Below are 14,943 nucleotides of genomic sequence, written 5' to 3'. Positions count from 1 at the left end.
TTTTCCACAATTAATCACAACACAAGACAAATGCTTCAGCTTAACAGGCAAAACAACTGTAGCTCTTTATCAGACGTAGGCAAAAACAGAGCAAAGACTTGGGGATTGTTCAGGCTAAATTGTCCTGCATCACCTGGTTACTAGACCATTACAGTGAAGTGTGGGATACTGTCTGAGACGAGCCAATTATTGGTGCTAAAATAAAATATTAATTTTCCTTTACTTTCAGTGTTTGCCCCCTACAGTCTATCTATCTGTTAATGATTTGGCGATAAGCTACATTTTTCTTCATTTTGGATTGTATTTTGTAATATTGGTTAACTTGAGCATACTTCTTTTGACTGCCTTTCTCCGGGAGTCTGAAGTGTTATTGAATTTCTCTGCAAGAGGCAACGGATGTTTCGAGCGGCAATCGGAAAAGCAGTCTTACTTGTAGGTTTTGGTTTTGTCGAGCCAAATGCCACAGATGAGAGAACCCACCATACCAGCAATGACTAAAGTAAGGCCAATCCTCCCAGCATTCACCTCCTCACCCTGGGGAGCAAACACAAGGCTCATGTTTAGCCAGAGTTCAGTACCTGCTTTTTCGCAAACATGTTTAAGCAAATCTTAACACTCCAGGTTACTAGTTACATAATTTCTCATTTTCGTTGATATGAAACAAGTAAAGCTGTAAACAAACCCGGTTTTTATAGCACACGTTCACGAATAAAGCTTATGATATCTTGTAGTACAGGTTTCAGGAACTCCGAAGCTCTGAAATTAATCGGTAAATTCTAAACAAAATCGGCAAGAAAAACATATAAATAAAACTTTGTTTCCTGCACAAAGAGTTCTTTGTGTAAATCCAGGCAGTAGAATGCTTGAAAGAGGAAAATGAACACTGAAAAACCAAGTGAACAAAGAACACAAATAATATTAAAAAAGCCTACAAAAAGTCAATTCAAGACAATTCAAAGAATTATGAGCTTGTGTGAACTGGAATTCAATGGGACCAATGTGACGTTATTGGGATATAAATCCCTCTATAAGCAGAGATTGATTTGAGTTCCACTGGTTAAATCCCTTCACTCCTCACCAGAAGAGGCTTTTCTGACTGCCCTGTGTGGAAAACACAGAAGGCAGAGGTGAGACTAACTTGAATCCAGGGACTTACAGGGTAGTGCTCAATAATCATCCTGTTCAGCAGCGTGGATACAGCATAAAAGCAGCCAACGTTTAATCCTGTATGAATGAAAGATGTGCAAGATTAGATGCAAGTATTCCTTTTACAAATTAGCATAATATACACATACAGATGCACTTATATACTGTATACAACTGAGTAACCCTCAGCCTTGCTACTGTATTTCTTTCATCGGCTTCACTTTAATATGTTGCTGTCCAGATAAACTGCACAATTATATAGTGAAGGAACCTACGCCTGTTAGGAGTTAACAATTAGGCCCTCAAGAAGTGTTTTACTATTTTGTGCATTCCCAGCTGGCCTAACGTTTGGAGGTGTAACTCATGTATCCTATATTTAATTCAGCAACATGAAAGAGAACAGAGTTCTTGGCTAATTGTCCAAGGCTGACTTAACTGCCAAACTTTCTGACCTTGTTTACACCTACTGTAGTACGGTTACAACCCATGACACACTCATCATAAAGAATGTATGTTTTTGTATGGAAATTTTGCTCAAGATTAAAAGCCTGCTGCTGTCCTAATGAAAGTGAGCGAGAGATGAGGTCAACCTGTTAACGTCATCTGTCCTCCTGTCTTTATTGCAATAACGAGATCTCTAGCTTGATTTAGTCCTGTGGTTTGCGGAGAAAAGGGTCCAACAAATTACAAGGACTCTTCTCCCAGTGACATTAATCCAGATTTACACTGTTCCTTTCCCTGTATCTGGGTAAAGGGTCATACAGCCACACTACTGACCTTGACATAGATATTTGTTCTGAAACAGTTGTTTGATGTATATGGCAAAAGAACAGTGCATTCAGCCTTCAGAACACAATAAAAACATACTCTGAGCCAGGCCAAGAAGCAGACCGCAAAGAGCAGGGGATTATAGCTGAGAGGTCTGGGAAACTGCACCTTTCAAATAACAACAGCCTTCATAGTGTGGATCCAAATATTACTGTGGGAATTACAGCTCATGACAACACCACCAAATCCATCTGTGCTGCATTTCAAAACTCAACGAGAGGTGTACAGAGGACAGACATCATTTGACCTCCTCTGCAACTTTAATGTAAAACACCTGATCAAAACAGGCATTTATTTGGCCAAGAAAGGCATGCTTGGAAAATATCGTTTTTAGACTTTGTCTAATTCCACAACAAACTAAAAAAAAAAAGATACTAGGTATATGTTCAAGTTTTTGTAGGTTTAATTTAACTAGAAATTCATTTTTGTCAAACATCAGCTAAATAACCCTTTACCCTTGAACTCTCTGATCATAAACATACTTACAAGCATGAAAAACTAGCATAACACTATCACTAGTGTAAAATGAAATGTTGGCACAAAGTTTAATTTTATTACAGCTACAGGTAACAGCTTTGTTCCAATAAGACTTAATGGGACTGTCTACATTTTGTCTTAAAATGACTCATGGTATATAGCACAATTCAATCAATACACAACAGAACACAACAGAATTCCACTCAGGGTTCAGGTTAATAAATTATTTGCAGAAAAAACAGTGCTGTCACTACTAGCAGCTGTGCACTAGTTAATTCTGGCACAATATCTCAATTCCTCTGACATGGGAGATTTTGCATAATTATTTTGCATAATTTCTTGATAGCATTGATAAGATTAAGCTCTGCTGCAGTATTCAGGGTGTGGTTTTTACAGGGTTTGTTGATCCTTGTCCCAGACAGGTGAAGCAGGCTGTTGTATATATATATATCAGTTTTTGAAGACAAGGTGTAATTTGCCACTTAAGCAGATCTTCTGTTTAGTGCTGTTATTTAGGGATCCTTTAGAGAGATAACACTGGAAGACTAGAGAGGTCAGCTCATGAGCAAACAACCTGCTAAATTGGTCAAAAACATCCATCTGTTACAAATCTTAACAAACTGATGAATAAGGGAGGCCAATAAGATTTGACCACCTCTGCTTTGGAACAGTACAACAGGCTAGTTAGTTTGAAATCTGGCTCCTACACTCCCCCACAAACCCGAGATCACGTCCGCAATTTCATGAGCCATTGAGAAATAAACCAAGAATTCTGTGCTCTTCTGGTTTCAGCCGCTAAAGGCTCCTACGTGGAGTTTAGCAACATTCTTTGCTGTGGCCTAATGGTGGCTGAATCACCTGACATGATGCACTTTGTCAGTATAACAGAGTGGAAGAGCCTGGTTTCTGGCAAAACCATGATTTACCAGCTGGCCTCTACTCCTGTTTTGTACTGATGAAGGGATCAATGTGTGTTTCAGAGTCTTCCTTCATTTTTTAATCCTGATGGTCTTTGTATCCTGTATTCTAAGAACCACAGCATCTAACCACAGTAGAGAAGGGTCTTGATTGAGGAGAACAAGAATTTTGAGACTGAACAGGGACATCTCAAGAAGAGTGAAAGCTGCAGGCTGGGGTATCAGTGAAATGCCCTGCACTGTTTGTTCTACACTCCTGGGGAGGATGCTCATATGTGGGACTGACCTACATTACAGACTAGAGATTTCGTTGCCCCCCACAGGTGGCAATTCACAGTGAATTGAGAACAAACTCAATCCAGTTGGATTACAGACTTCTCCTTCCATAAAATATGACAGCAGGCTCATTGATACCCAGAGGTCCAAAGTAAGATGAGACCTGCCTGCTATAGTGGAAACAGCCTGTTACAAAAAGCGAACAATGAAGCCTATGACATTTGGAGCAAATGATATTATTTTCCCAAGGACAGGTCGGGGGAGTCTGCCTGCACTTCTGAATTCAGAACTGCGTGGGCTCATAACAGAACAGCCTGAAAATAAACTGCTTGGACTACGTGACGAATCCATCGTAGGCCAGACCATCCCCTGCTGTAGCTCTGGGACAGCGGACTTCACTACCAGATTTTGTTCATCTTCCCCAACAAGTTACCTAACGTCTGGCAACAATGTCAATGGCTGGCATTGCTCCCTCAAAAAGTCCTAATTATATAACAGCGAGGGTCTTACGATGGTTAATATTGCCTCAAAGGTTCCTTCAAGGATAAAAGGGACATGGCTAATGTACCACGGTGAGGGAGTTTACCTTCAGGACTCTCTCCTTGGGAGTTAAACGATCTTTCATGACGTTCTTGTTGGTTTTGCTCCTGCCTGGCTCCAGATGTTTGGCTGCACAGTGAAGCTCGAGGCCGTGTTTGTGAAGCCCCCTCCTATTACCCTGCGCTAACTGCCTTCAGCAGTGGAAATGCTCGATTTGCATCAGGAGCTATGTTATCTCCAAAAAGCACGAGAGGAGGAAGGAAAGGCCGCAGAGGCAAGGGGAAACTGCACGCTTTGAGCGACAGCCAGCCATGAAATTCAGGACCCAAGACCCTGTTCCAATCAGTTGCAAAGCAAACCAGAAGAAATCCAGCATCTGAGCAGTTTATGTGGGCAGTTATAACCCCCTCTAACTGTAACCTCTAGACCTGGTTGAGGTCTCCTCAGTCTCAAAGGGATTCTCTTTCCAATTTCTCCAGAGCTGCAGATTATTAGGGTTCTAAACACCCCCCAGCTCCCCCACCCACCCCAGGAGGAGAGCAAACATACCGTAGGTGATGATGAGGAGGATGAAGGGTCGGTTGCTGAGGAGACGCAGGATGGACTGAATGTAAGAATAGTTCTCCGGGGGGCAGCTCCTGATGGTAGCCTGAGCCTGCGTAGGGGGAAGATCTGGCTTCTCCTGAAACACTTGAGGACAGCGGGACAGTGTCAGCCCCAAGAGAGACCCCTCTGAACCACAGGTGCTCAACAGGCAAGAAAGGTCTCTTGAATCCATAAATGTTCTCTGTTCATTCTGTTCTCCTCCCCATCATTTTGCCAACCTAGATCACACTGTGGGTAACTGTGCTTTAGCTCAAAAACACTCCTTGCACTTGCAATTATTGGTTGCATGTATGCTACAAAAACATGGCCACTTTGTGTTAGAGCTTTAAAGACCATGTAAAGGACAAGGCTGGGCAACACAGAACAATTAAATTCTTAAACAAATCCAAATGGCAAACAAAACCTTTAATGGTCACTTGCACACATACCTTTAACGTTTGTTAATTCAGCTGTAAAATAATTGGAAAAAAAAACATTCTATTTTCATCGGGATTCTTATTATTTCCATCAATTTTATCAGTCCACACTGATTGCACACTAATGACAGAGGCAAACTGTCATGAGTGACAATAAAATCACTGTCCAGGGTGATTTATACTGCAGTTAGTCTGAAGACTGGTGAACCTTCTGATACAACATGGGTCCTGTTCTCTGCAAGGCATCAGCGGAATGTTTGCCTAGTTTTATTGTACTCCATATCACTATGTGAGCTGCCTAAACAATACAGTTTGGAAGCTCATCGGTGTGCTATGCATTCTAATGTGAAATGGCCACTTGCATCATGCTGTAAGGGCTAATGGGAATTTCAGCGCTTAAAGGATCACCACCTCCCAGTTTTGTGGCCAACGGGCTGTCAGATCTGGAAGCTCAGTTAGGCCCGATAGACTGTGAGACTCTCCGAATAGCTGGTCTAGCATTGCTTTTGTTTTCCAAGCAATGAAATAGAGGACACAAACAAGCCAGCTGTCTCCTGTCACTCACTTGCACACAGATGGCCATTCATCCAATAAAACAGCCGCAGGAACAGCAGACCTCACAGAAAAGCACTTGCGTCACAAAATGCCTCTACATCCAAGCAGATGTGAAATAAGGGCAGATGTCAGTATGTGCAGTTGCAAATCACCAGACTTCTCCCCGGGGTTGTTTACACATCAGGACCTATGACAAGCTTTCCAAATAGATCAGTCTTTCACATTTGCCATGGAGCTTTCATCTCTGCAGTTAGTACTTTTATTTCTCTTTCACCACTCTTGCATCTGAGTAATACAGTCTTTGAAATGCCCCAGTGCATGCAAAGTACAAAGAACACTGAGGCACAGCTGCCACAGTAGGTGTGCATGGCAGTCCAGGACAGGTCAGAAAGCCTGGCTGTTGGCCAGTGAGCATGCTGGGACAAACAGCTGGCTGTCACAAACATTAGATTTGTTTCTGATGTTGACGAGCCCACTGTACAGTTGCAAACTCTGCCATACATTTAAATAGTGAGTCTCTCTAAGCCAAAGTTCTCGTTTGGCCTCTGTGGTCTGTGAATCCAAAAGGTATTTACTTTCTCCAATTTGTTTCCATTTGTTACTAAATCATTTATCACGGATATTTATACTGTACAGTACATGGACCTACTGTATGTGTGACCCCTGCATAGTTCCAACAGGACAAGCCACCTGTAACTTGTCAAGGAAATATAGAAAGGAGATAAGACTCAGAAGGACTGACATTTAAGGTGCAGATATATTTATCTTAGTGTGCTGTGAGTCACCATCCATACGCTGTGTATAGCAGTGTAGTAGCTGGGCATCCAGATCACTAGGCAAACACAGCCACGTGGCTGCAGTGCTACGTTCAGCGATTCATGTGTCTGCTCTGCTCTGAAATGACAAAGTCCAGCCGCTGTTGAGCAGTCACCTCACAGGGCTACAGTTCAGACAGACCTGCACAACGTTTCAAACACTGATTCGGTGACACGCTGGCAGAATTCGCTCATACCGTACACACCCCTGTCAACTGCTTGGCTTGGCCTCATCTTGTGGGCATTATCACTCCATGGCAAGAACTGGAAAACCCCACTTACAAACTTTAATAAACAGATGAAGATTCGCACAGCATGAGTCAGCCTTCGCAGCCATAAACTGCTCAATACAGAAATCATCTATTCATTGAAGACATCCTTAATATAAAGCAATGAACAATACTACCTCAGTGGTTTATAACTCACAGATTTAAACTGATCTTTTTTCTGCTTACCTTAAAGGGGAAATGCAATGCTATTTCTATATTTTGGGGTTAGAAAGAATAGGCATTTCAAACTACAATGAAAGTAAAATGTACATAGTAATTTGTAAAACCACCAATTTACATCACAAATTAGACAAACCTTCCATATTCTATGATTCAGACCTAGACAACCAAACTTCTAATGAAGTGAACCAGGCCTGTTATATTGTAAACAAGCAGGCTTGTGAATACATCCAAAGAAATATTGTTCTTGACTTCACCACAGTTTTGCTCACAAATACTACCTACTAGATAACTCTGCATTCAGATCATGTTGGAACATTTCTGTGGCGAAATGTCTGCTTTACAACCTGTACTTACTCGCTCATACTCACATTACATTAGTCAGTACAGTGACTAGTGAGCAGGAAGGGCCAATTCATGTCACAATTTTCGAAAACTTTTGCTATCACCCGTGGTGAGACCAGGGGTTTGAGACAAGATGACAACTATACACGACATTCACAACGTTCACAATTTTGTGCCTAATTCAGAAATCGTAACATTTTGCAATACCATCAATAAACGTATTTTGTTACGAGATTTAATGACCAGTTTAAGAAATTGTGTCAGTTCCCCTCTAAATAAATACAATAATTATATTTAAAAATTAAGAAAAAAAGGTAACTGTTTGCAATTTGTGGATTATATCTTATTTCCTGTTATCTTTTTCTTTATTCTAAAATCTGAGTGCAGTAGTAAGTTTTGTCACACTCCACTGAATGTGTCACTATTACCTAGCTTTACAATTAAACATCTCACGTACAGGGCTCCATAGAGACACTGTCAGTTGAAACACTTCCTTAATATGGCCTTAATATAATTCCTTCCTTAATATAATCAGAACTGATTATAAAAGTTACAGATTATCAATTGCTGAGATTGACTCTATGTCTAACTTTCAATAGTGAACAAAACTTTTTAAAAAATACTATCAAATCTTCACAGAAACAAAGAGTAGCAGTGCTTTAATACAGAGGAATCTAAAAAAAGCAAATAATGTACAAACTCCAAACATAAGGGTATTCTTTATATATGATCACCAGTCAAAGCAACACCTGGTGTATGTGTGGAAAACTCTAAGACAAGGAGAAAGATCATTTCCTTTTCCAGCCACTGATTCAGTTGTGAACAGCAAAGTGTCTTTTTGCTTTAATTCGATTATTTTTACACACCACTAACACAAAGATCAATCAATCAGGAAATTGCATACCGTACAAACTGTACACATCCATTGTGTTTAACAACTTTTTGGTTTGATCACAAGCATCCCAGGAGTACCATAACCCTAATGCAGAGTAAAACTGAGCTGTGGCAGTATCTGCATTGACATCACTCACACATGTACAGGGCTCTAGTTTCACAGGCGTGGAGCAGTGAGGGCTGAAGAGCACCAAGACATTCCCAGCTCCGCCCTTTCCAAGTCCTCTCCATTCACTGGAGAGTGAAAGCCGGCAGCCACTACCTTGGCAGGCAGAGGCGGCTGTAACCGATACCTCGCCAGTTTCTAAACGTAGGAGCCGAAGAGCTTGGGAGTTTCAGAACAGTCACAGGAAAAGCTCTGCAAGGCTGCCTCTGTGAAAGCGCCATGTGACTCCTTCTCTCCGGGTGCAGATGTTCTGAACTGTAAATAGCACTGTGTGTTTGTTCAGCAGCTGTTTTCAAAGTTCTGGCAAGCAGAAGTTCATGAATGGCAAAGTCAGAGCAGGAGGGGGACTCATCCGTCGTGGTGAGCTTCACATCTGCCCACATCCTGTGACTGCACTCGGGAGGACTGTACTCATCCCGAAGTCAAAGAATGAACGGCACAAACAGCAGGCCGACCTCGCACTGTAACGGCCCTCTGCCTTTGAGATTAGAGAATTAGCAGCAAGGCTCTTTTCCAATACGAGCTCTGGATTTTCCATTCAATTAAAGACGCATCAAACCGTTGGGGCAAAATAAAGAATCAAAACTACAATTTTGTTTAGAATGCTTAACACGATTAGGAAGTCTTTGCTGATTATGTTGTATAAAAAAATTGTTAGTGAGATTTTAATTGCAGATTTTCAGACGTTGCACCACATTACAAAGACTGAGCAAACGTCTCCCTCCATTTTGCTGTCAAAATCAACCTCCCAGGCTCCTTTTTATTCATCAGTAACTCTTCACTCATACTAATTATCCTATTTATTTGCTGAAGAGAGCCTCCACATTTGAAATGGAGTTCCAATTTTGACGTAGTAGGATTTCACCTTTGGTCACACACTTAACTACAAGCACGCTTTTTCATTCCAACCATTTTTCTTTCCCTGTGTAGGCAGAATTCACAGCCCTGGGAGACAGGAGAAGTGAAATCTGAAGAAAGGATGGCAGTGGCCCATTAAGAGACAAAGCTATTTTGGGGATCTTTTCTATATGGGGCTGCCGCTTCGTGCCACTGACAGCAGAGCGACGTTGAAGGATGTTTTAAATTCTCAAGGCTGCTTAATTCCCACCCACCCCCCCCAGAGCTGAAAACCAACCAACCAGCGGGCTGTTATTATCTTACCAATGATCACTAGGATGAAGAGAATTGTTGCTACAGCAGCCGTCCCGTAGAACATGATGCTGATGTGATGGGCCAACTGGTCCAGGTCATCTAGGTTGGGCACCACAACAGGAGGAATCAGGAACCCGACAGCGATGCCAAGCTGAGAGAGCACACAGAGAACAGGGCAGCGTTAGTCCCCGAGAGCAGCTCACACTTGACCTCCTCGAGCGCAATCTTCTCGACACCTGGAAAGACTGACTACAGCATCACAGCTGGGATCTTCCACCATTGGTGCACAACGCAAACGATTCCTACACAAGCAGCTGTTTATGCTAAGAAAAGGAGCTCCCATGATTCCCAGCAGGGGATACAATCTCCGGTCAAGTGTATCGCTGGCAGCACATATAGCAGCAATTTGACACCGTACTGGAAATTCAGGAACACAGTCCGAGGCTCAAGCACGACAAGGCCGCCTCACTCAACTGCCTGCAGAGGGGCTATGATCTGTGCTTATACGTGGGTATTTGGATATGGAAAATAAAATGAACTGGCAGGATTACAGTAGTTCTAATAAACTGTCCTAACCATCCTATCAAGTAAGTCCGAAAGTCAGTTGGGTTTCAGTACAATACACCTTGAAGGGCCGAGAAAATAAGGAGGATGTTAAAGAAGAGGACAGAACCCACAGAAATGGAGCATAGGAGAGAATGCCTCAGGGACTTGGCAGGGCAGCCCAACACAGGCTGGGGCTGTCTTCAGCACTGGGACTGTGAGCCTTTTCTGAGCAGACAAAAGACTGACCAGAAAGTACACAATGATTACAGCTCCCATGAAGAAATAATCTCTTAAATCCCAAAGAAATTAAAAACGTCAGTAGCTGAAATCACTGGCATTTTCATGTACGTTTGCCCAGGAATCCTACTGCTTCCGTACATTCTCAGTCCAGTCTAGTGCCAAGTGTGAAAATCTGCTCATAATCTCCAAAAACATCCCTGAAAAACAAAAGGAAAGGGTGGGGGGGAACATTGGACACTAAACAAACTTGTTAGCACTGAAGTTATTTTCTATATTTCCTTAAAGCAAGAATTATTTAACTGTGGGGTGACAGCCATTTTAAGGGTTTAAAACCTCTTTTGTTATAAAATAACCATTTAACTGAGTAACTGCTGCTGTGTGCGAGTTGAAAGGTCAAGTCATTTTCAAGAGCTCCCCAATTCGTCAGGATGTAGCCTAGTTCCCTGAAGACTGTTCAGCAAGTCAGCTCTAAGAGTCCACTTTGAAAACCTAAATGAAATAAACAGCATGGCCTCTGGAGGCCTCTGGGTTGCTTATTTTAACGAGAGACGAGAAGCTGTGCAATCGCTCAGCTCCCTCAGGGGGGGCCCTGGGGCCGCCCACAGAGCCGGAGGCAGCCGCGCGCTAGAAGGAAGGAGCACCTGGAACCCTGTGCAAGCTGCTGCCGCAGGTCCTGAGGGACGAGCCCGCGGGCGCGCGACCCAGGGAGAGAGCCCTCGTCTCTTCTGCCTCCTGCCACTGCCCGCAGAGCTGGACAGCAGACATCCAGCCAGACCCCTCCAGCACTGCAGGGCTGCAGCTGTGCTTCCAGGGGGATGAGGAAAAGGGAGAGATTCCGTCCTACCCCCTATTTATTCTTGTGTTGAAGTAAATGGAAAGCTGAAAAGTTTGATTTGCATGCAACAGGAAAGGAAGATAAAAGTGCTCGCTGTCAGATCTATGCAATGTTTATGATATAAGTAACATCTCAAGTTTTGGAATTTGATTTGCATTTTATACACCAAGAAACCTAAGCTTTTTCACTGTGGTTATAGAAACCGTTAATTTAATATGAACACTTAATCACAGGCAGTTCAACAGCCTTTTGAAAGAAACTAAGGTTTCCAAATCACACCGGTGTTCGTTTGTTAAAACACGAGGAACCGAAACTGTCTTATGAACTCTATGGTGAAACAAAGGTGTTTATGATCAGCAAGGGGAGGTTATGCCTGATCGTCAGGATAATAAACAAATTCAATATCTTTCATGTGGGCATCATGGAAAATCCTAGATTTCTCTCCACAGAGATGCACAGGCGCAACAAACTGACGGTGGGACTTTTCTTGACAGCATTCAATCTTTTGAGATGAAGGTTCAGCTCTGGGAAACGCATAACCTGGCACACTCTCCAGCCTCAGACTCCCCACACAGCACGGCTGGGTCTCACTGCGATGTGCACACAAACGAGCATCGCAAAACAGCAGAATAAAAAATTCCCCGCTAAGAAACGGACTCCAGACAAGAATCTGCAAATTTCCGTAACCCATTTTCTGTCAACGTGCAAGAGGTCTCAGAGGAACATCAGAGGGAAATAATTTCCCCTACCGGCGCAACTGCCCACCAACTAGCAATAAAATACTGCTTGTTCGAGTATTTTACGACTGAAATCTCTGTAAGTAGTAAATGAAGAGAAAGTAAAAATAAACCATCTCTTAAAATCTTCTCATGCTACAACTGATATTTCCTGCTAAGCAACTGGCAGATCAAGTTCTCAGATTATACAGACTCCAACATTTCCATCCATTTTCAAACCACTTTATCCATTTCAGGGCCACAGGGGGAACCAGAGTCCATCCCAGCAAGCAACGGGCACAAGGGGGGATACACCCTGGGTGGGACACCAGTCAAGTACGACTCCTTCCTTTTCACAAGGCGATAGTCAAATTTGTTTGAATTATGACTGGCTGGTTATTTTTTTAAATTTTCCAAACATGTTCTTTGGGAACCAAGTACACACGTGTGGCCTTTTATAATGTTCAAATTTGTGTTTCCCTCTGCAGCCAAGCATCAGTGCAGATTATCCCAAAAGGTTCAGGACTGTTAAGGAGAAGCAAACGTTGCCTGGGTGATTATAAATATTCATAATATCCCAGTGGAATAAAGGAATTACAGCAAAGGTACAACTGGCCTAAATTAAAGCTAAACTTTAAACTTTAAGTTTGTTTTTCCCCCCAAAGCTACACTAATTCAATCACTTGCCATGTTCAAAACTCCAAGGTGTCACATGTGGAAGAAATTCTCGTCGTCGATGCAATTTTTAAAGGAACAGTAAGCTAAAGATCTGTCTTATTGACTTAAAGTGGACTGCAGTCAAGATTCACTATTTGACCCACGGGGAAAAATAAGATTTTTGTGTCTTTCTTAGTCAAACTAGGGTACTACTCTGCCGAGAGAGAGGAAGGACATGGGTCCTCAGCGTATGTCCTCACAGACCTGTCTAAGACCCCACTGCACTGTTCTTAAGAATAGGGATGTTAAACCCCAGTGTCCTGGCTAAATTCCCCTTTGGGTTATAGTTGAGCTAAATGTCAAAGTCTGTCTTAAATTTCCCCTTCAATTCAATTAGAGTAATTTCCCACTCCTCCCCCTGACCTGCTGTGTCCCCTCCAGGGAGTTGTGCAGCTTTAGCAGAGGCTCAGATGGGGTGCCTCCTCTGGGTGAAAAACTCTTGGATCCTTCAGGATGAAAAGCACTATACAAATACACTGAGAGGCACTGAAACCAGAAGTATTGGAACCTTTAAAGCAGATGCATTTAATTCATTGTTCCGTATACAAGCAATTGGAACTGCAGGCAAGGCAGGGCTTTGCAATAGTGTTCTGCCCTTCTACTGCTCCTGTCAATCAAGCACTTAACTACGCAAACTGCTTGAATACAAAAGTCACCTTAGAAGCTCTTTCTACGTTACGCTAGTTAAAAAAAACTTTTGTTTTCAAGTTTCGGCAAAACTCGTTTTGTCGTTTCTTCCTGGGTCTTCTGATATCTCAACGAGACACAGACAAGCTTTCACTTCAGCTTGGCAAAGGTGCACCTGCTAAGGCATTTCTATATTTGTGTGTCCAATTTCTAAGGGAACTCCCTATCAAACATCCCGTATGCGTGACTTGAGTCTTTTTTTTTCACGCACAGAGCATGACAGAAACAAGCACATACAGGAAACCAGTCCTTTCAGGCACCCAAGAATTTTGTCTGCGTGGATACAACATTTTTACAATCAGGCTTTGTCTCTTTTTCTTCTAATTTGTCAGGCTTACACCCCTCAAAAATGCTCACAGTATTCCCACAGAAATCTACAGCTTCCTCACAGAAGCCAATAGCCAGACTTCCATCTGAACAGCCCTTTTACAAAACTTGGTTGACAAAACTTCAGCCTCGCATTGCACAAGACTATTCAGAACAAAAAAGTGTCTTGTACTCTTTCGCCCACATCCTCACACTGAGCTTCAGCACAGACCTGCCTTCTGCTACAGCTGCCACGGTTTGTACTGCCTTTCAAATGAACCACAGTTTTGCAGAGGTCAGAGCAGGCGTGGCAGTCCCACCCTTTTGAGTCTGCCTCACAGTTAAGAAAAACACTGGCTTGTAGAAAAAAAAGAAACCATTCAATCATACTCAAAGCGTTCAAGAAAACGAAAAGCGAATAAATCCAAAACATGGCGTGGAGAGCAAATGACAGAGCTGCACTATCCTTGTGAGCTGGGAAGAATTAGGAATTGGAAAGGATTAGGATTGTAAATACAGAGAAACTTTTTAGGTTTTGGCTTCTTTAACGTCAGGAACAGAAGACATTGAGTGCACTCAAAAAACAAGTCACACTTCAGAGGGATGCGGCTTTTCACCACCAAGCAAACAATTGGATTTCCTGTGGCTGAATGCGTCGGGAACCCCCATTCAAGTTACACAGGTAACAAAACAAACACAGCAATTTTTTTTTTCCCACTGAAGGTTGAGAGCAGGCCAAGTAGATTACCTCCAGAGGAGCACGTGAATTCCGCCTGCGCCCACCATTACGTAGCTGAAAACACAACCATGCCCGGGCCCCAAAGACAAACACCTCCTGGCCGACAAAACTAGCTCCTGTTTCGGGCAGATCACGGACCTGGTTTCCCAAGACGCCGATGGCGCAGGCGGTGGAGACCTCCTTCTCGGTGAACCAGAGCGAGGCCAGGCGGGCAGGGATGCCCAGGATGAGCACGGTGGCCACAGAGGAAACCAACTGGCCGAACAGGGCGACCCCGAAGAGGTGTGGGCCGACGCTGCCCGTTTTGACCCAGGCGCCGGCGCAGTTGAAAGCCGAACCGGCCACGAGGACTTCCCGGAGCCCGCGATTGTCCAGGAGCCACATGACAGGGAAGATCAGGGGGATATAGGTCAGCATGTAGATCATGGAGAGCCAGCTGATAGCGAAGGAGTCTACGCTGTAAAACCTCATGAAGATGTTACTGATGATGCCATACTGAAGCCACATGAAGGCGTTGGACATGGAGTACGTGCTGAAGAGGACAAGTATCACCCACCGCCTCTTGTAAACATGAG

The 14,943-nt window shown here is 43.1% G+C and overlaps 1 protein-coding gene across 3 annotated transcripts in view; it reads right to left on the bottom strand.

Moving 5' to 3' along the window:
• LOC102686140 (FLVCR heme transporter 2) overlaps positions 1–14,943 on the bottom strand; it is a 37,760-nt gene that overhangs the window by 14,554 nt on the left and 8,263 nt on the right. For all 3 annotated transcript variants that reach the window (XR_011190214.1, XM_069193167.1, XM_069193168.1), the window contains exons 2-5: positions 9,592–9,733; positions 4,734–4,874; positions 1,157–1,224; positions 431–534 (exon numbers count right to left, since the gene is read on the bottom strand). Coding sequence is in view for 2 of the 3 variants with exons in the window: in XM_069193167.1 (XP_069049268.1) it covers positions 431–534; positions 1,157–1,224; positions 4,734–4,874; positions 9,592–9,733 (455 nt within the window). In the remaining variant the exon portion in view is untranslated. The remainder of the gene's footprint in view (positions 1–430; positions 535–1,156; positions 1,225–4,733; positions 4,875–9,591; positions 9,734–14,943) is intronic.

The sequence above is a fragment of the Lepisosteus oculatus genome, chromosome 8, assembly GCF_040954835.1.
Source record: "Lepisosteus oculatus isolate fLepOcu1 chromosome 8, fLepOcu1.hap2, whole genome shotgun sequence".
Taxonomy (NCBI): Eukaryota; Metazoa; Chordata; class Actinopteri; order Semionotiformes; family Lepisosteidae; genus Lepisosteus; species Lepisosteus oculatus.
Note: the sequence above shows the minus strand (reverse complement) of the source record. Positions and strands in the feature narration are given on the sequence as shown.